Here is a 20,836-nt window from a genome sequence, read left to right on the forward strand (position 1 = left end):
ACCCTGACTGCGAGTAGTCCAGGCCGCCAACAAGTTCAATGTGATTGGACAGATGACAGTTAACATGTTTTTCGATCAGTTTCCCTAAGAATGGTAATAGGGATATGGGCCTGAGATTTGTTAAATCGGACCACGGGATAGCAGTATTCTTCCTAATAGGCCTGATAAGAGCACGTTTCCACTCTCTTGGGACAGTGCCTGAGCCCAGAGAGAGATTCACCAACCTTTGGATCATGGGGCAGAGCTGTTCAGTCAGGACAGGCATAATCCTGGCTGGGATGATATCGTCAGGACTGCCACTTTTAATCCGTGATATTAGTGCAGATGTCTCTTGTAAAGAGATGGGTGGAAAAGAGTTTAATGTATATTTATGCAGTTTGGGATCAGAATCTGTTTTCAGAGGTGCCATATCTGTGGTCAGTTTATTATTAGTGCAAACTATTTTGTCATAGATTATATCTATTTTATTCGTAAAAAAGCATGAGATGTCGTCACACAGCTGTTGGGAGGCAAGTTCCGAATATTCACATGCTGCCGGTTTAACAAAGGTTTGTAAAACTTGATACAAAACCCTTGAAGAATTCCCTGCAGCTGTAATTTGCGATGCAATGTAGGTTTTACGGGCGACGCGAATGGCTTTATGGTATGTAGATAGTGAGTCCCAATATTTATTTTTATCCTCGACCAAATGAGAGATTCTCCATCTCTTTTCAAGTTTCCTGGCACGTAATTTTAACGTCCTAAGTTGATCAGTAAACCAAATTTCTTGTTTCTTTGCTGGTCTGGGTTTAAATTGTTTGAGAGGGGCAATCTTGTCAATAGTTTCCATAATGGCTTTTTCAAAATTTTTAACGCCCATATCAATATTTTCGTGAGGAACAAAAGGTGGACAATAAAAATTATTTTTAAAAATAGTGTCGGTAATTTTGTGCCACTGTCTACGTATCCTTGGTAATTGCTTAGGTCGTGAGGAGATACGTTTAGAGTAGGGAGTAAGGAATTCCACAACATAGTGGTCTGTCCAGTTAACCTGCCTTGCGAGCGGACAGGATACCAGCATAAAATTAGAAAATATCAAGTCAAGGGTATGGCCCGCCTGATGTGTGGGCCCAGAGTTACGTTTCATAAGGCCTAATGAGGACAGGTCAAGTAATAAGGATTGAGCCTCGCAACAATCCGACTTATCACTGTGTACATTAAAATCTCCGACTAAAATAAAGTCGCTGTCACTGTTGACATATGGGGCAAGTAGCTCAATCAATAAGCTAGAGAAGTTATTGCACGGTCCAGGGGGTCGATATACTAATGCACCCTTTTGGTTATCATTTGAGGGCAGTATTATTTTAAAAATTAGTAATTCAATTTCTGGGGAACTTATTTCTTCTAAAACAGATATACTAATTTCCTGTTTATGTACAATAGCGATCCCACCACCAGTCTTAGTGGGGCGATCCAGTCTAACTATTTTGTAGTCACTAGGGACTCCCAAGGCTATAGCAGGAGTGGAATGTGGTTTCAACCACGTTTCCGTGAGGTAGCATAGATCGGGTTGTTTAGAAGAGATTAAGTCCCAAACTTCAGCACTGTGTTTAGAGAGCGACCTAATGTTACACAGGATGTTCTTCCTCCCTAATAGGGTATGGTTACTTCCCGAAGCCAAACTGATATGTGGGTCGACTGTCATGGAACGATCAATATCAGTCGCATCTCGGGAAAATATGGTGCTCTCAGTGCGTCGTTGTTGGCATGGAAGAGGCCCTTCTACCTCAGGGTGTTCAATTGCCCTGCCACCCTTTAACGATTGTAAATTATATCCCTTCAATACCTGAGAGCTATAAGTAAGCCTCACCGATGAATGCCTTTGTGTGTAGGTCTTGACAGTCCCCATGGCCACTGGCCCCGTCCTGTCGCGGACGGGCGCAGACGGGCAGGTCTTTGGCTTGTCTTCGGCGCTGTCAATGGCGCCCCTCTGCGCGCAACCGCTGCGCGCTTTGGCCGACGAGGGGCTAAATAGCCTGTGTGTAGTGCTGTTAGAGCGCTAACCGCTCAACTGTTCCGGGGTTAGTGGGCGTGTCTTGCTCTTGTCCACCCGCCCTCCGCTCAACGGTATTGGATACCGAGTCGGACCAGGGCGGGTAGGCTGGAACACTGAGCAGAGACAGAACCTGGCCCCTAAAACCCCTACAGTAGAGGTAAGATCGTCAGTGCGCTAACGATTAAAAGTAACAGATAGGCAGTTGATTGTCAATGCAATACAACACACAGTGAGGAAGAATATGCTTCAATGTGCAATTTTTAAAATTTCGCCGCAAGTGATTTTAAAATCTCAAATTCTAATTCACAGTGACACACTTCATATGCTAGTTGCTCAAAGTGCTCCGCTCTGGAAGTTACCTGACACCAAGCGGGGTCGGGAGACACTGCCACTGTCCTCCCCTTACCGCCTATTAGATTTGGTCAGCTGAAGATCAGCATTTTGATTTTAGAATGAGCCTACTTGTATTACCCCAATGTTGCAACTTCCTGAGAGGGATTCAATTACTGATAGGTTTTCCCTAGTGGCTTCTTTTTCTCAAAAAGTTTGATCAGCAGAGCTAAATTATACCATTACTGACACAGGAATTTTTGGCCATTAGGAGATTTTTTGAGGAATAGAGGATTCAAATTAATGTGTAAATTCAGGATAGCCCGGTGAAGGGCTTTAATAAGGGAGTCTGTCTGTTCACTAATTCTCACCCTTAGATGGATTGCTAGACTGAAAGATTAAATCAATGGTTAGAACATACCTGACATAACAAGCTTTGGCACAAGAGGAGGATTGGAGCAAGACATTGTGGTTGGCAGACTAAATATACAGTAACTGTGAGTACTCCATTGGTTGCTCACATTTATGTTTTTTATGTATGGTCAATAGTCTCGTATGTTTCCTTTGGATCAGTGTTTGCCAACCTCTGTTCCTGCTGTGCAAGGACATTTCACTGAATTTGTTCACATTCAGAAATGTGCTCAAGATGCTTTGGAAAAACCTAAAAATGCTTATAGGTTTCGTGCTGATCATAAAATAAGTCCTCCACCTCAGTGTGTTGTAGGTGAAAAAGTGTGGACTCCTTATAACATTTGCAAATCTCCCAAATTCCAGCCTACATTTGTCATAAATCCAGTTACTATAAGGTTGAAATTGCCTCCATCTATGACAATCAATCCAGTTTTCATCTGGCCTTGTTAAAACCCAGCCCTGCAAACACGTGTCTTGCTTCACATCGCATGCCTGTCTTGTTGAATACAGAAACTGAAAAATGGGTACAAAGGTTTGTATGCGAGTACTGCAAGAAGAAGGTTGCGATATTTTGTGAATTGGGAGGGTTTTGGTCTTGCAGAAAACTCAGTTTATATCTTCATGCTTCATGATTGTTGCAAGACTCATGCAAGATACCCTGAAAACCTTGAGTCCCACTGCTGAAAGGGCAGCCTCTTGGAAGGGCTCAGTGAGAAGCAAGGGTGAAAGTACTGCTTCCTATGTAATATGATCTATGTCCAGGGATACTGCACTGATATGTTTTTCTTGCTGATTGCCCTTCAGATAAAGCCAGCCCCCTCTCCTTGCAGAAACCCTTCGGCTACTTCATATTGTAAGTTGGCAGGCAGCTGAGATCAAGGGTTAACCCCATTCTGGCAAGGTACCACTGCTGCAAGAAATATCTTTTTTAAACGGGAACCTCAGGTGTAAGAAGATGAAGCAGGGGTTAAAGCTTAGAAGCCAGCATCCTTGAAAGCCCAGCACCAAAAAGAGCCCTCACCGCTACTGGAAGGCAAGGTGCAGCCTGGGAGATCGAGTCCTGACCTCACTAGGTGTCCCAGAGTTAGTGAAAGCCACCAGAGTGGACTGGTCCCCTATTGGAATCATCAAAGAACAATGCTTGCTTAGGTCTCCATTGAGTGTTAAACAAGATATTACAATAGTATGGTTGGACAAAACAAAAATGTCTAATAAATCAAAGATATAACTCACATGATATATAGGGTAGCAGGGAGAGAAAGTAGTAGGCGAGAGAACATGGGGCACAACAAGGTTGTGGATGAAAACCCTCACTCACCCGAGGGTGACATGCTTCGTCATTGGGTTCCTCCAACACACGAGGACCGCAAGGTACCCCGTGTGGGCTACGACTTAACCCCAGGGGAAGGAGCGGGAGTGCAGAGCACGTGTTGGATCTACCAACTCAAAATGGTAAGGAGGGGCAGAGAGCAACAAAAAAGTGAAAAGTGATTAAAAATTACCTAGATAGGGGCAACAACTTTATTCTTCCTTCCATCTGTGGTAGTGATTAAAAAGCAAGTGAAAATGGGGTTAAACGCATATACCCTAGCTATTGATCGGTCCAAGATACATACATAATAATTCAAAGAACCACGAGTTCATCTGTGATCCAAATCTTGTTTAGTACTTATCATGTCCAGGACTCAGCACAATAGTGCACACAAAATAGGTGCTCCAGGTGCCGATGCAGGGCCGGTGCAAGAGGTGAGCCAAAAATATACAGCATATAAAGTGTAGGCAGCATTTACTAAATGTACATAATGGAGAACACCCACATTGGAGAATCAAATGAATCCTAGGGGAACGGTGTCCTTTGATGATTGTATTACCCACGGTATTTGGAATACTGGCTGCCCCATGCTTTAGGTGAATGGCCCCTCTTAGAGCAGACCCGTCAAGGAGGGCCCGCATAGGCATTTGCATCTTGCTTGTCCTGTTTAACCCTAAACCGCTTTCACATTTGATTACAGCGATTTATTGAACTGAGTGAAAAGCAGCGATTTACTGTTTTATTAAAAATCTTATCTCTGGATACCCTCAGCTACTTCTATGGGAAACTGCACAGCAACAACAAAACACGCACAAAATGGCAACAACATTTACAAATATCTTCATGATGCGGTTTAAGGAATACACTTCACACAAACAATAAGCAAAAAAGGAATCATGTTTCTAGATGTCTGAATCATGGACAGGGAAAGAGCGGGATGTCTCAATACATCAGAAAAGTAGAGATCGACAAACACTGCAACAATCTGGAAGTTTTCACTGTAGCACTGGAAAGATATGAAAGCTTTTGAGGTAAAGATGCGAAAGATTTCACTGTAACATTGAAGAAATTAAAGCTTGTACTGTAACACTAAAGATATAAAGGCTTTCACTAACACTGTAAAAATATGAAAGCGTATACTGTGAGGTGAGAAAGATTTCACTGTAACGGTGTAAAGAAAGGAAAGCTTCCACTGCAACACTAAAGATACAAAGGCTTTCACTAACACTGTACAAAGATGAAAGCGTATACTGTGAAGATGTGAAAGCTTCCACTGTAACGAGCTTTTACTGTAACACTAAAGATACAAAGGCTTTCACTAACACTGTACAAATATGAAAGCGTATACTGTGAAGATGTGAAAGCTTCCACTGTAACGAGCTTTTACTGTAACACTAAAGATACAAAGGCTTTCACTAACACTGTACAAATATGAAAGCGTATACTGTGAAGATGTGAAAGCTTCCACTGTAACGAGCTTTTACTGTAACACTAAAGATACAAAGGCTTTCACTAACACTGTACAAATATGAAAGCGTATACTGTGAAGATGTGAAAGATTTCACTGTAACGGTGTAAAGAAAGGAAAGCGTTCGTCCATAATCGTGAGTCAAAACCTGAACATTATGACAGGCATAGCAGACGAAAAGAACAGTTTCATGCAAAACTCAAGTAGAAAGACAAAAAACACGGATGACAAAAAATTGCTGCCAAGAGGTTACCCTGAAAGAATAAAACAAACCGCAGTAGAGAAGCGCAATAGAAAAAGAGAAGACTTCTTAATGACATACAAATTGCAAGAAGACAAATACATTAGCGTAGACTTTAACATCTTCCAAACAGAGTTGGAGAGCCAAACTGTGCGCACGGCCACTCCGAAGGCACGTGGCGGGATATAAATGTATTTCATCCGCACTGTGGATCTGACAGAAGGAGAGAGCGAAGGAGAGGTGACTTGCAGAGAAACATCTGTGCATAACCACTGGGACGCACCACTAGACACATCCTCTTACCTCAATGTTTATACTGGAAGGCAGCTGTGTTTGGCCATTCATTGAAGAGCAGCGAACCAAGAGGGCATGCACCTCCCGTATCTTGCCTTTGGCCAATAGCCATCTCGCAGACTCGGGGAGCCACCTGTTTGGGAAGAGAAGAGACCGAAGCACAAACAATGCAAATCTAGTGTTGTTTGTACAATTTCAGATGTTCAGAGAAAAGAAATGAACGAAGGGTCAGGAGAAAGAAACACACAGTGACAGAACTGGATTTACGTGGACACTGCCACGGAGACCAGGGGGCATGGGCATGATTAGGTCAGGAGAGACCACGCTGGTGCTGGCTGGTTGGGGACAGTGGGACCTTGAACCAACTATCAGACACAGAGCGGGTTTGACTAGGACAGTTACTGCAGCCCTGCAGATGCGAAGGTGTTCCGAGGGTGACTCTAGAACACGAAGGATGGGATAGCGGCACATAGATGTATGAGGGCACCGAAGGTGTTCCGAGGGTGACTCTAGAACACGAAGGATGGGATAGCGGCACATAGATGTATGAGGGCACCGATTCGGACCACCCTTGAGGAGCACTGTCAGGGCTCTGTTTGGGACTCTACTTTGGTGATGAAGGTGAAGAATGATGAGCTGTAGAATGGATGCTATATAGCTCTGGAAGTATTATGTTTTGAGTTGCAATCTTGGATAATCAAGGCAGCTGTTGTACATTTACCCTCATAGCCTAGAAGTATTCACTCACCAGGTGCTGAAAATGGCCACAATATAGGGACATGTAACAGCGACGAGAAGCCAGCGCCAGTCTCGTATCAGGTACGCCATCAGGGACAGGAGCACGATTCCAACGCAGCCCCACACGTTACCCAGGAATCCGGCCAAGGTGCGATGCTTCATGTCTACCCACTCCACGCCTGTGAGAGGAGACACAACGATCAGACATGGATTCTTGGTGGCCACCAGAGAACTCAAGGTCTGGGAAATTCATAATGGGGTAAATCTCTGTTCCAAACTCTACTCAGAAGCTTGGGGCTTCATGCTTAGTCTATCTTGCTTTGATGCAGTTTTTCTATCCATTACTTCTCATAGCCCATGATCTAACAAACTAGTGCAATCACCAGAGCACACAAAAGGTTGTAAACAAAGACTCGAGAGTTTGGGAGCGGTTGCTTGCCGTGCTCTCTCTTACTTGCAATGGAACTGAAGACATACCGCCCCACAACCAGCCCTGGCCAGCAGAGACCGGAGAAGGCTCTCAGCCCATTGGGAATGGACAAAGTGCATGTTGTTAACCATGGTACTAGGGGACCTTCTTCTGTGGCCCAGATCAGGCAGTTAACAGCGACTATAGAGAAGCATGGCATAGCCCAGCGCTCTCAAGCATAGCCCTGCATAACACAGCCGGACTCTCTCTAGTATGGAGTATGCAGCTGCTGCGTCAGCGGGATTTGCACACCCTTTCTATGATATGTAGAAGTAGGGGTCTCAGGATCCTAGTATCTTAATAATGCCATATTAAGTGTACATCAAAAAGTGTGTAAATAACAAGGGGGGGGGGGGGGTGGGCGTAATGCTTCATTCTGCCTGAGGAATTGATGGAATTCGGTGATTCTGCATTACTCTTGCAATGCGGAGTTCCAGACAAATTCCACCAATCGCTGCGTGACAGAATTATTTTCCCACGAGGCTACAGAAATGCGAGCTGGCAAGTGCAAGAAAGATTTGGCGTCCCCCGGATCATTTTTCTGCATTCAGAGGGCTGCTTATCAAGTAGGTTTGTTGCTGCTCGACTAGATTTTCTCTTCGAGAGGCAGCAAAATCAGCTTGAATGGCCGTGCACTCTTGCGCACCACAAGGTGCAGTTTGCGATGATTATTCAGTGCTGCTCGCCAGTGCTTAATTTGTGCCGTTTGTTTACAGTGCTCAGCACCAGCACTTAATCATCAACACCGGCACCTGAGCACCAGTTAAGGACACATTCATTTCTGGTAGGCACAGGGAGATTAAGTGTTTTGCCAAGAATCACAGGATGTTGAGCCAACACAGAGAATCAAATCTAGTTCCCCATCTGGCCATTACGCCACATCGTCTCTTGTAGGGTTTCTTGGTTCTTGTATAGGCAGCTCTAACATGAGAAATTAGCTGGTGAAAGCTGTCTCCTGACAAGAGCCCTGGCACTTTTTTTTTTTTTTTTAGAAATTAACCATTGCTGCTCGCTCTACTGGCGCTAAATTGAATCGTAACATGCATGATTTCTGCCTGTTGGTGGAACTCTGCAGAATCTTGTGGCGTTTTTACGCAAATCCACCTACATTTCACGGAATGTCTGAGAGTACGCCCGCCCCTAATTAAAAAACCCTTTTGGGCGTGGCCATCGTCCTTCACAATATGTTCATTCAGAATACTAAAAGATGTAGAACTGTTTACATCCTAGCAGCATATAACCATATAGGAAAAATTCTCAAACTCACTCCAAATCTCGTGAGCACTAGAAGTACTGGTCATCACAACCATTAGTAAATCATTTTTAAAGGAGTTTTTTTTTAAAATAGACTTTAAATAATGTGGATTTACGTCTATATAATCTATAAACAAGTGTAAGCACAATTGTGAGTCACTGCACACTCATGAGAAGTTACAAGCTACAAGGAGACAGGTGTCTAATGGATCGATTTAGAAAAGGTCTTCTAGTGCGGTGTGTTTTGGTGAGGAAACAATTGCGTTGGGAAAGGTGGGTTGCATCACTCGTGAGAGAATGGAAAAAGTGCATGGAAACTAAGGGCAGGATTTATATCCTGGCTGGCAGTCCTCTGGTCCGCCAGAACAATGGCGTAAATTACCTTCTTGCCCTGGTGGAAGATCGCCTACCAGATTTATAAATGACCACCTAGCTGGCGGTCATTTCTAAAGCTATTGGTAGGAACAGCATTCAAGGCGGATCCCTTTTACTGTTTGCTGTTTGCTGTTTGCTGTTTGCTGTTTACTGTTTACTGTTTACTGTTTGCTGCAGGACTGCGCGGGGAAGGATGCTGCCCTGCAGCAAATGGTATTCTTTTTCTCTTTTCGAAAAGAAAATCTGGATACAGGATTTTCTTTTTGAAAAGAAAAAAAGTACAGGTTCTCTCACCATAAGCGGCTTCTCCTGTGGCGGGGGGAGCATTGGAATGTTTTTACAGCCCCTTTCCTTCAGGTTTTACCTGGTGGGAAGGAGCAGTAAAAAAATGAGTACATGTCTGTAGGAAGCTGGCTCTCTATATAAAGAGTTCAGTGGATTCCAAATTGGTTCCGAGAGGCAAAAGAAGTAAATGCTAAAGTTCCATTTCTGGCAGTGTGGGCGAGGAGTTAGGCTTATCAGAGGGTAGTGCTAACCATTTATTGTACTCACAGAGACAATAAATGAGACACACTCGAGAATAAATCCCAAGACCAATTTGCAAAAATAACACTGATTGTTTTATAATTTTTCAGACCAAGAACTTCATTCACAGGTAAGTACTTTTTTAAGTTATGATTTTTCAAATTTCGGAAAATAACTCACTATTTTGCGTACTAAGGCACAATGATACTCTATAAGAGAAAATTCAAAAATGCATTTAAATTGTACAGTCGGATCTAGGGCATCAGCTTTGGAGTGTGGTGTGGCAGCAGGACAAGGTACAATGCTCCGCCAGCAGATCGTCAGGAGTGTCCTAGATTCGGCCGTGAGCATGGTGCTTAGGTCATTGGTAGCAGGTGCACTATGAAAAAGGGAGGCCGCCTAAAATCAGGCTGCACAGGAGGACTTACAGCTAAGTCCGAGGGACCCCAAATGAGAGATCGGTTGACAAGGGTCTCAGGACTACGGGAGCACAGCTGGTTCATCTGTACCCAGGCCAGGTGGGCTGGGTGCAGTGCAGATAGGTCAGCCGGGCTATGTGCCTCAAGGTGGTCTTCACGGTCAGGCAGCTTGCAGGGATGATTTCCAGATGACTGGGTCACTCATGGAGTTGGTCTCAGGGGTCTCGACGTCCCCCGATGAGATGAACTGCTTGGTAAAATCTAAGGCTTTCGGAAAAGGTGCTGAGCTCATTGTCTCTTTTAGGGAATCAAAAGCCTATTTACAACTCACTGTCCATTTATCCTTCTTGGGCATCTTTTTAGAGGTCAGCTCTTTGGGGGGGGGGGGGGGCTCAATTGACCCATATCCCTTCACAAACCTCCTTGAGTATCCAGTCAAGCAAATGAATGCCCTGACTTGGGTCTGGGTTGTTGGATCTACCCAGTCCAGAAATGCCTGCATCTTGGGTTGTAAGGGCTAAACATGGCCTCCACCTACAAGGTGGCCCAAGTACACAACCATGCCCTGCCCTTTCTGGCACTTGCTTTCCTTGATAGCGAGGCCTGAACTTCTCAGAGCCTCAAGGACCTTGGCAAGGTGGATCAGGTAATCACGCCAGATAGAGCTAAATACAGCAATATCATGAAGATAAGCTGCACTAAAGGATTCCAACCCAGCAAGGACTTTATTCACCAACCTTTGGAAGGTGGCAGGGGCATTCTTTAATCCAAACTGCATCACAGTTCACTGATAATGCCCCTCTGGGGTTGAGAAGGCGGATTTCTCTTTTGCTCCAGGGGTCAGGCATATCTACCAGTACCCTGATATGAAGATATTTGGCTGTCTCTAACATGTCAATTAATTCATCAGTCCTAGGAATTGGATGTGCATCCATTTTATTCACAGCACAGAGGCCCCTATTGTCCACACAACACCCCATCTCTTGCTTTCCACTCTGGGTGTGAGGTTTTGGGACTAAAACACCTGGGCTGGCCAAGGGCCTCTCAGAGGGCTCAATTCTAGTAGCTTGCTTACTTCAGCTCTGATGCTCTCCTTACCAAAATCAGGCTGCCTGCAGATTTTATTTTTGACAGGTAGGCTGTAACCAGTGTCCACATCATGTGTACCCCAGTTATTTTGGCCAGGGGTCAAGAAGAATCCGCAAAATCATTTAGGACTTGCCTGTAAATCAGTCTGCTGTTGGGCAGGGAGGGTGTCTGACAAGACCCACTTCATCAACTGACCCATCTTTAGCATTGAGAGGAGGTCAGAGAGACGCTCACTCTCTGGTTCCTGAACCTCATCTGTGCCCATCAGCATGGTCACGACAGCCCTGTCATTATAGGGTTTATGGCTGTTTACATAGATGGGGCCATCAGATAGGTAACCTCCCCTTTTCTCTCAAGGATAGGGTAGGGCCCAGTCCATTTGTCCTGGAGGGCCCTAGCAGCCACAGGCTCCAAAACCCACACCTTCTGCCTCGGTTGGAACTCTAACATGGCAGGCTTTTGATCATACCAGAGCTTCTAGAGCTCTTGGCTGGCCTCAAGGTTTCTGTTAGCTTTTTCCATGTACTCAACCATTCTGGAACAAAGGCCAAGCACATAGTCCACAATATCTTGTTTAGGTTCTTTTAAAAAAAACATTTTTAAAATCTTTTTATTGCAAAAATCATCATAAAAACAATACAAACCAAAGAAAGTGCAGTGTAGTGCAGTCATCAACACTTTTCGGCAATCGCATTACATTCGAACAGTGAATGTCAATTCGTTACAGGGTCTACAATATAATCACGTTTCATAGTGCCCAACGTATTCAAAACATTATCAATTGACAATGGGGGGTATCGCCGAAAGGGGTACATAGCAAACCTCTACTCACGTTCCAAGGGCCCTAGATTTTCTTCCATTTACGTGGGCATCCCCTGCTCTCGTAGATAACCCTTTCTGCTTGCATGGACCAATCCATGTCCGATTCCCAGTCAGTGAACCTCGACTTGACTACACCTTTCCATGTTCTAGCTATATTGCGCTTCGCCACCATACAACTCAAAGAGACCCACAGCCTCTCAGTTCTTGACAAATCCGTAGCCTCCCAGATATTAAGAAGACAAAGCCGAGGGGAGACGTCGATGGGTTTATGACAAATCCGGGACAAGGCAGATACAACCTTTCCCCAGCACTTCTGGAGGATCGAACATTCCCACCATTGGTGTATGTAAGTGCCGGTGTGACCGCATCCTCTGGGACAGGCCGGGGAGCCAAGAACCCCCATCCTAACAAGCACTGAGCTGGTGTAATAGGCTCTGTGTTGTAGTTTAAGTTGGATGAGTTTGAAACGAGAGCAGATCGCCTCCTCACGGGGAGAAGCCAGGGCCTCCCGTCAGTCTTCGTCGTTTATGTCCTCTACATCGTCTACCCATTTTGCACGAATTCTATCCTGGGTCGCAGGTGGGTTATTAAGTATTTTGTGATAAGTCAATGAAATGGCTTTTTCTGGTAGGTAGTCGTCTAATAACCTGTCTTCTAGGGGCGAGGAGACCGTCAGGTCAGTTCCCTTAGGTATCGCTTTATGTAACGTGCTACGGGCCTGTAGGTAACAAAAGGTTTCTCCCCCTTGCAATTGGTAATCTCTCTGCAGGTCGCTGAACGGGATCACTTTACCCTTCACCCACATCTCACCAACTCTCGAGAGGCCAATCAGGTCCCACTTATCGAACCCTGGCTGCTTTGACAGCATACCCAATTGACAAGCTTCGAGCAGAGGAGTGACCTGTGTAATTTTATCTTTCCAGCCAAGAGCGGTTGTTGCCCTGCACCATAAAGTAATTGTGGTGGAAGTTGGGGTGTGCTTGGGTGTATATTTCGCCCCACCATAGAGTGCCCTTGAGTAATTACTGGGAAGCATGTTATTCCTGTCCATCCTATAGGCCGGATCTGTAACGGGTTGATGCACCCAGTGATTAAGAACCACTTACTGCGAGGACCAGTAATAGGATCTAATAGTGGGCAGGTCGATACCACTGTCATGCCAGCTTTTTGTGAGCTTAGCAAGAGCAATGAGGGGTGTACCGTTATTCCAAAGCAAGGCCCATACCTCAGAATCAATTGATTGAAAGTATTGTGATGGAACCAAATAGGGTGTATTCTGTAGGGCATAGAGAAAGTGGGGAAGTGCCATCATCTTATAGAGGGCGGCTCTGCCCAATAATGTAAGGGGTAGTGTTTTCCAGAGTTGCACGTCAGCTCGAAAGCGACGCAGGGGTGGTATGAGATTTCAATCGTTGAAAACTATAGAATTGGACGCAATGTATATTCCTAGGTACAGAAAACCGTCTGACTATTTTGGCCTCACAACTTGCGGGTAGAGTAGGGCATTCCATGCTCAAAACGTAGACCAATGATTTATCCCAATTAATAGTGTAGCCTGAGTATTTTTGATAGAGGGCCAAAATATGCAATACCCGGTGGATGGAAAACTGGGGTCTGGCCAAGTAGAGTAAAATGTAGTTGGTGTAAAGGGAAATGTTATCCATCCAATCCACCAACCAATTGAGGCCCCTGATAAGGGGGTCCCCCTGATCCAGAGGCTCAAGAGCCAAAGCAAAGAGCAGAGTCGAGAGGGGGCAGCCCTGTCTCGTACCCTTCCTCAATGCAAAGGTTTCCGACCTCCGTCCGTTCACCGTAACTCGTACTAGGGGCCTCGAATAAAAGAGACGCACCCAGGATAAAAACCGATCTCCAAACCCGTATCTTTCAAGTGAGGCAAATAAGAAAGGCCATTCAATCATGTCGAAAGCCATTTTGGCGTCTAGAGACATAATCACTGAGTCCTCTTATACGATGGAGGCTCTACCTATGACTCCGTAAAGGCATTGGAGATTCAACGTGGTATTTCTAGTGGTCATAAAATCGGATCAGTCCGGATGTATCAGTTTGTGAAGATACGGCGAGAGACGCCGAGCCAGAATTTTAGCTAGTATTTTGACTTCCGGGTGTAGGAGCGAAATAGGTCGATAAGAGCTACACTGCTCGGGGGTTTACTCTTTTTGTATATGACTACGACATTCGCTAGTATCTGCGTTTCTGTCAGGACACCCCTCGTCACGTTCTCCTCATACATTTGCATGAGGAATGGGGCAAGCATAGTGGCGTTAGATTTGTAGAGTTCAATTGGGAGGCCACTGGGGCCCATGGCCTTTGTGGGCTGCAAGGCGCCAATCGCCTTAGACACCTCGGTTGTCAAGGTGGCATCGAGGTCTCTAACATCCTGGGGTTCCAAAACGGGCAGCGGTAGAGTGGCTAGCAGTACCACCGCTGCTACCTGAGTGGATGCCTGCGTAGCGGCACAGACCCGTTCAAAATGGTCGGCGAATGCTCTCGTAATCCCTACTCTGTTCTGCAGTTTCAACCTTCCTGGACTATAATCTCAGCCACCCATCTGTTGGCTACCTCCCGCTTGTCGAGCCACGCTAACAACTTACTGGCCTTATCACCAATATCATAGACACAATGCTGCTGAGTGGCCCGATATTGGGCCCTAGCTGCATACTCTGTGATCTCTCTGTACTCCTTCTGCTTTATAGATAATTTGTGCATGGTATCTGGTGTGCCTGATGTCACCAGATCACTTTCGAGAAGGGCAACCTCTCTTTCAATCTCATCCAGCTGTTTCCATTTTTCTTTTCTATGTCCTGCTACCGCCGCCACCCCACAACTGTGGATCACCGTCTTGGTATGCATCCCATAGCGTTACATCTGAGTCAACAGAACTGTAGTTTTCAGTAAAATAATTCTTAGTGTTTTCCGCCAGTCTGTCTCGAATCGCCGGCACCCTAAGGTACCAAGGGTTAAGAACCATTTCATGATGGGTGGGGGGAGGAACGCCTCCGTAGTATGCCACCAACAGGGAATGGTCCAGGATGCCCCTGGGAAGGAAGGAGTTCTCGCCGAACATGGGGAGTTCGCTGGCTTTGCAGAAGAGGTAGTCTATGCGAGACATACTCCCGTGTACCCCGGAGTGGAAGGTATAGTGTTTGGCCATAGGGTTGCATATCCTCCAGACATCTATTGCGCCCAGTGCCCCGAGGAAATCTGCCAGTAGCTTCCCGGGTGGTTCCCCTTGTCTCGGCGGTAGCCTGTCCAGATCCCCATTGAGAGTTGCATTACAATCTCCCCCCACCAATACGTCACCCTCGGGCAGGCTTAACATATGCGGGCCCAGGTCAGTCAAAGTAGGGGAGTGAAGTCTGTGGGGCACAGACAGAGAAGTCACATTGAGGGACCGTGGCAAATCTGCCAAGCGGATCACAAGTGACCTTGTACATCTGGAAGGGGGGGAGTTGCGTGCAAGAATACCCTCCCCTCTAGACCCTTTAGCATAGCCCACATGTGCCACCAACTTATGTCCCAATCTATTGAGTGCGCAGTAGGAGGTTTCCTCGATATGTGTTTCTTGGAGTAATAACGAGGTCCGGGGTCTGTCGTTTCAGATATTGCAATGCTATTCCCCGCTTAACTCAATCTCCCAAGCCTTTTACATTCCAAGAGAGTAATTTAAGGCGACTCAATGGTGGCGCCGTTTCATAGACAACACTCATTTACAGGCGGGACTGGAGGCCCTCCCTCTCGAAGGACCACAGATAAGCAACAATGAGGATCCACTTTACCATCCCCAATGATCAAACGCTTCTGAGTCATCTCACATACGATTTCTGGAAAACTATTAGGCACATTGCTGACAACCCAAGGTGCATTGAAGGTAGCACCATCTACTCGACTGCACTGAACACACACTTTAAACCTGCAACCAACCCTGTTGAAACACCCTGGATCCCTCCCCCACCCTGCCTCCCTGCAACGTGGAAGTAGAACTGCCCTCCCCCCAATTTTGCAGAGTGCCTGTGTACCCAAAACAAGTATGCTTTGTGAAGGGGAACACTACACAGCCGGAATTACCCAATTATAGAGCCACATTCCCCCATAAGAACTATGCGAGCCCTGGACATAGCGCGCTAAGAACAGAAGACTATACCTGACGTGCCACTTATGTAAACACATTTGGCAGTCCCAGCCCCAACAGCAGCACAAAGCGGTTGATCTCGCGCCATGATCGCATCTGGCTGTTCAATACAAGTGCAATACATGTAAGAAAAATGCAAACATCAAACAGTCTCTCATAAAACATAGTCACCCATGCCCCTTTGGGGCCGCCTGGCACTCTTAGTCTCTTCGACACTTCAAGGGACTCCACTGTTCGTAAGAGGTAGATCGGGTAACACCTTTAGGGTGAATAGTACAGGTTGCAGGTGATTCTGAAGTAAGTCCTCGACAAAAAGGTCCGTAGCTTGCCCTTCTACCCTCTCGAGAACCCCCAAAATTTGCACGTTATTTCTGTGTGTGCGAACCTCCTAATCCTCCAGTTTAGCCTCAAGGTCCGATGTTTTGGCCTGTAGTCACTTGACCGTCGATTCAAGCGTTTTCGTAGATTTTTGAAGCGTTGAGACTGAATCTTTGGTAGCCTTGACCCTTTCTCCCATATTGCGTAGGTCGGCATGTATAAGGGTGACTGCAGCCGTTACCATATCTATTTTTTTTCTCCAGCGCCGATCGGACCCCCCGAATGGCCTCCATGACATCCACCAGCATCGGGGCCCCTTCATCGGTTTGTTGCTTCGCGTCAATCTCAGCGTGCTTCTCGTCCACAGTATCAGGCTGAGAATGGGCAAATTTTACCAACTTCAACAGGTGGGTCTGCCTGGATCCCTTCGCAGATGCCTTTACCTCGGTACAGATTTTTGATTTTAGACCTGAGCTATGTAAGGTAGTGGAGTCATATATGTCTAATAACCAGGAGGAAAATAAATGTGCAGTGCCCCACCACTCAACACCGGTCATAGTTCACCCATGCAGGAGCCCCAGAGATCTGGGTCCCGTCTTGGCAACGTGGCCCCCCTCCTCGCACACCAATATGGCCACACCCTCAGCTCCTTGTCTTCAACCAGTTAAGTGAGGTCCTGTGGCGCTCTTGCGACCCCAATAGGACAGCCCATGACCTCCCAGGTAGCACCGGGACAGGCAGCCTGTTTCACAACTTTGGTGGGATGAGGGGGTCACGATGGCCGCACACCTTCAGAATGCACCCACCTTGATCTTGCAGCAATTAGGCCTCACGTGGGCCCGCCGTCCATTGTGGGGGAGGGGAGCAAAGAGGAGCTGCAGATGCTGGTCGTCTGAGGCAGAGAGAATCTCTTTGACCTAGGCGCCAGATGAGGTAAAAGTACTGAGGGGGGGGGATTTGCAATCACCACTCCCCCTTCGCTGCAGACTCCAGAGTTAAGCCAGTGACGCGGGAGGCCCATCACAGCTGATGGCATGCACCAGAGCCCACTCGGCACGTTGTCACACCTGCCAACAGCAGGGAGCACCCCGGGACCACTGCTGAAGATGTACAGTGGTGACACAGGCAGAGCAGAGGCAGTCTTTAGGCTGGAGGTGAGTGGGGCCGCTTGAGAGGGACGAGCTCCAGGGCATACAGGCCCGAGTTTCAGCAGCCGGCTCGACGTAGCTGGGCGCTGAGCGCCGTCACAGCTGGATCTCCCTCCTCTCCACAGCGCGCAGTATCAGTGTCGATATCTCTGGTCGGTAGAAGCAGATTTTTTATCGTTTCTTGACCGGGTGACTCCCGAACATAAGGGTGCACCAGATCTTTAGTTGTGGTGGGCTAAGCGGACGATTTTGGCGGATGTGGGGGGATTTTATTTAGGTGACGATTGGAGCTCTACTCCAGAGTGGCCATCTTGGGTGCTGGCCGGCCACGCCCCCTTGTTTAGGTTCTTTGAGAGATTTCTCCCATCCTTCCCTCACAAGACATAATGGTCCCCTTATCGGATGACCAAACAGAAGTTCAAAGGGAGTAAACCCTACTCCCTTCTGTGGCACTTCGTCGTTGGCAAAAAGCAGGCATGGCAGTATGACATCCCATCCCCTTCTGAGTTTTTCAGTGAGTCCACCAATCATACCTTTCAATGCCTTGTTGAACCATTCAACAGGCCCATTGGTCTGCAGATGATATGGGGTAGTGAACCTGTAGGTCACTCCAAATTCAGCTCACATGTGTTTTAGGTAAATAGACATAAAGTTTGTATCTCTGTCTGATACTAGCTCCTTAGAAAAATCCACCCTGTTAAAGATACCAAGGAGAGCCCTAGCCACTGAAGGGCAGTGGCAGTTCTAGGGGGATGGCCTCATGATACCTGGTAGCATGATCCACTACTAGCAGTATAAACCTGCTTCCTGATACTGTTTGAGGGTCATGGGGACCAACACTGTCAATCCCTACCCTTTCAAAGGGAACCCCAACTACTGGAAGTGGAATGAAGGGGGCCTTCAGGTGGCCACCTTCTGGGACATACCTGGTCAGTGAAAGTGGTTCACCAGCCTACTCCACGTTTTGGTCTGGCCAAGATGTGCAGCTAGGGGGATGTCATAGGTCAATGTGAGGAGAAACTCTCTAAACTATTGAGGCACTACCACACTCCTAGTGGCACCAGGTTTAGGGTCTCTAGCCTCAGTGCAAAGGAGTCCCTCCTCCCAAGAGCCCAAGAGGTCCTGTGGGAGCTACTGGCTTCTCCCTTTTCCTGATCAGCAGCTTGCTGCCTCAGACTTTCCAGAGTGAGACAGGTCCTCTGCCCCTGGCACATATCTTCCCTAGAGGTCACTCTGGGCCCTAGAGCTCTGCTGTGTAAGGCACAATCTCCTGGGTCTCAGTTCCCTCTGGAACTGAAAAGTCTACTCCCTGAGGAGAGGGGACTTGATCTGGTGTCTGTATAGAAGTTGGTTTCCCAGACTTCTTTCCCTTTCTCTTGGAAGGTTGGTCCATAACCTTTTTACACACACCCATTCAGGTATACCCAACATGGTTGCATTGGTTTTCCTTTCTACTTTAGCCCAAATCAATGCCAAGCAGGCACTATACAGGAATTTCAGAAGATACCAGCACCCCTTTTGCAGAGAGTAACCCTTCCCATTCTAAGGGCACAAACGCCATTGGATGTATCTTAGCCTGATTGTCAGCATTCAGGATGGTATATGTCTATCCAGGAAAATACTGGTCTGATGACATCAGTTGCTCAGTCACCATGGTGACACTGGCACCAGTATCTCGCAGAGCTTCAACTCTAACCCCATTAATATGTGGCATGTTGTCTGTATTTCTCCAGATTACTGGGTCAGACAGCCAGGGTAGCTGCATCCACTTCCCCACATGTGACTAGAGTTTCCACCATAGGCTGACATAGTCAGGACCTACATGTGATCCCATCTGTAGACTTACCAATGCATTTACTGCAAGTGTACTAGAGGCATTATTTTTATTTTTACAGCTAAGGTCTCTAGTTCGGTGTCCAAAAGCCTGACAGTCATTACACCAAGCCTTTTTGGGATCCCAGTTCTTACCCTGGTACCCACCCTTAGACTGTGAAGAGTTTCTGGGCCCTCAGTCCAGAGAAGGTTTTGGGGGGCCTTTAGAAGACTGATTTTTGTTTTGATCTTTTTGGTCACCATCTTTCCCTTGGGGGATCTTTTCGTCCTCCTTATTTTGGTCACCCTCACCAATGGCACTTTTGGTCATGCTTGTTTTGACCCAGTGGCATGCCTTCTACCGCAACTTTTGAGGAGAAAGTGGACCAAGGTCTACCAGGAACTGATGTAACTGCTCATGATAATTATTCAACAGGTGCTCTTTCATGATTAAATTGTAAAGTCCATCATAGTCAAGCACATTGTTACCTTTCAACCAGCCACCTAGTGTCCTTACTGAACAGTCTACAAAACCAACCCAGGACTGACTGAGTTTTTCAAGTCTCCCTGAATTTGACACAATATTCTTCAGCGGGGAATCTTAAGCCCTCAATCAGGATATCCTTCATGAGGTCATAGGACTCAGTATATGTCTCAATCAATGTCAGGAGTCTGTCCCTGCATTTAGAGGAGAAGTTCCCACAAGAGAGAGCCCCAGTGCTTCTTGGCTACCTTTCTACTGATGCAGGCTCTCTCGAAAGCAGCAAACCACTTGGTGATGTTGTGGTAAATTTAAATTACCTAGACTTAATTTATGCGGTAAAATTCAATAAGAATAACTCAGTAAAATAAGAGGCAGAATCCGTGGTATTCGAGTTTATAAATAGGGAATTTATTCCTTACAAAGGAATGATGGTTCGAACCAGGCAATCGAGTTCCGTCACCACGAAGGTTCAGGAAGGGATCAGCAATACATTATTGACAGGTTGTCATATTTATATTAAATGCATTACAGTAAAGACAGATGCAGGAGGCGTAACAGCTGATAGGAAAGATAAGAATACACATACGTAATAAAAAAGGCGTTACAATAGGCGTGCATAAAGGCGTATACTAGAAACGTCATTATGATGATGACACAAGTGAGTGGATCCATAAGAGAATCCTGCAAAGTCAGCAAAAATACATGGCAGAGATGCGCGCGCAGCCGCATGACGTGTGATTGACGTGTAACTAGAGGGTGAAGGGAACTTGACATTTAGCCCTACATGAGGAGACAGAAGTCTGGGATGTCAGGACAACCTAGTCCCAAATCGTATCTAATATCTTGTGTTTAAGGAACTATATTATCTGGAAGAAAAGGTCTTTCGGACAGAGTCTATTCTATACTGACTGCTAGTGCGTGTACAAGCGTCTAAGTGTCTACATGAGATGCGAGGGGGCATGGGCCTACCATGGTAACGAAAGTCATGAATTACTTGCACGGAGACAGTAAGGCCGGGCCCTTTGCTCTGCAGCTGGAGGGATGTTTACCTAAGCTACTAGACAGGAATGCATTTCTCGAGGAGCGGAGCAGATAACTTGAAGGCTGAATACAGTTTTGGCAGGCAGCAGGCCGGGCTAAGC

General features: G+C 46.4%; 1 protein-coding gene across 2 annotated transcripts in view; it reads right to left on the reverse strand.

Moving 5' to 3' along the window:
• The window catches only part of LOC146813697 (solute carrier family 22 member 7-like), a 452,780-nt gene that overhangs the window by 206,740 nt on the left and 225,204 nt on the right, over positions 1-20,836 (reverse strand). For both annotated transcript variants that reach the window (XM_085609110.1, XM_085609109.1), the window contains exons 5-6: positions 6,840-7,008; positions 6,101-6,224 (exon numbers count right to left, since the gene is read on the reverse strand). In XM_085609110.1, the coding sequence (XP_085465236.1) occupies positions 6,101-6,224; positions 6,840-7,008 (293 nt within the window). The remainder of the gene's footprint in view (positions 1-6,100; positions 6,225-6,839; positions 7,009-20,836) is intronic.

The sequence above is a fragment of the Triturus cristatus genome, chromosome 6, assembly GCF_964204655.1.
Source record: "Triturus cristatus chromosome 6, aTriCri1.1, whole genome shotgun sequence".
Classification (NCBI taxonomy): Eukaryota; Metazoa; Chordata; class Amphibia; order Caudata; family Salamandridae; genus Triturus; species Triturus cristatus.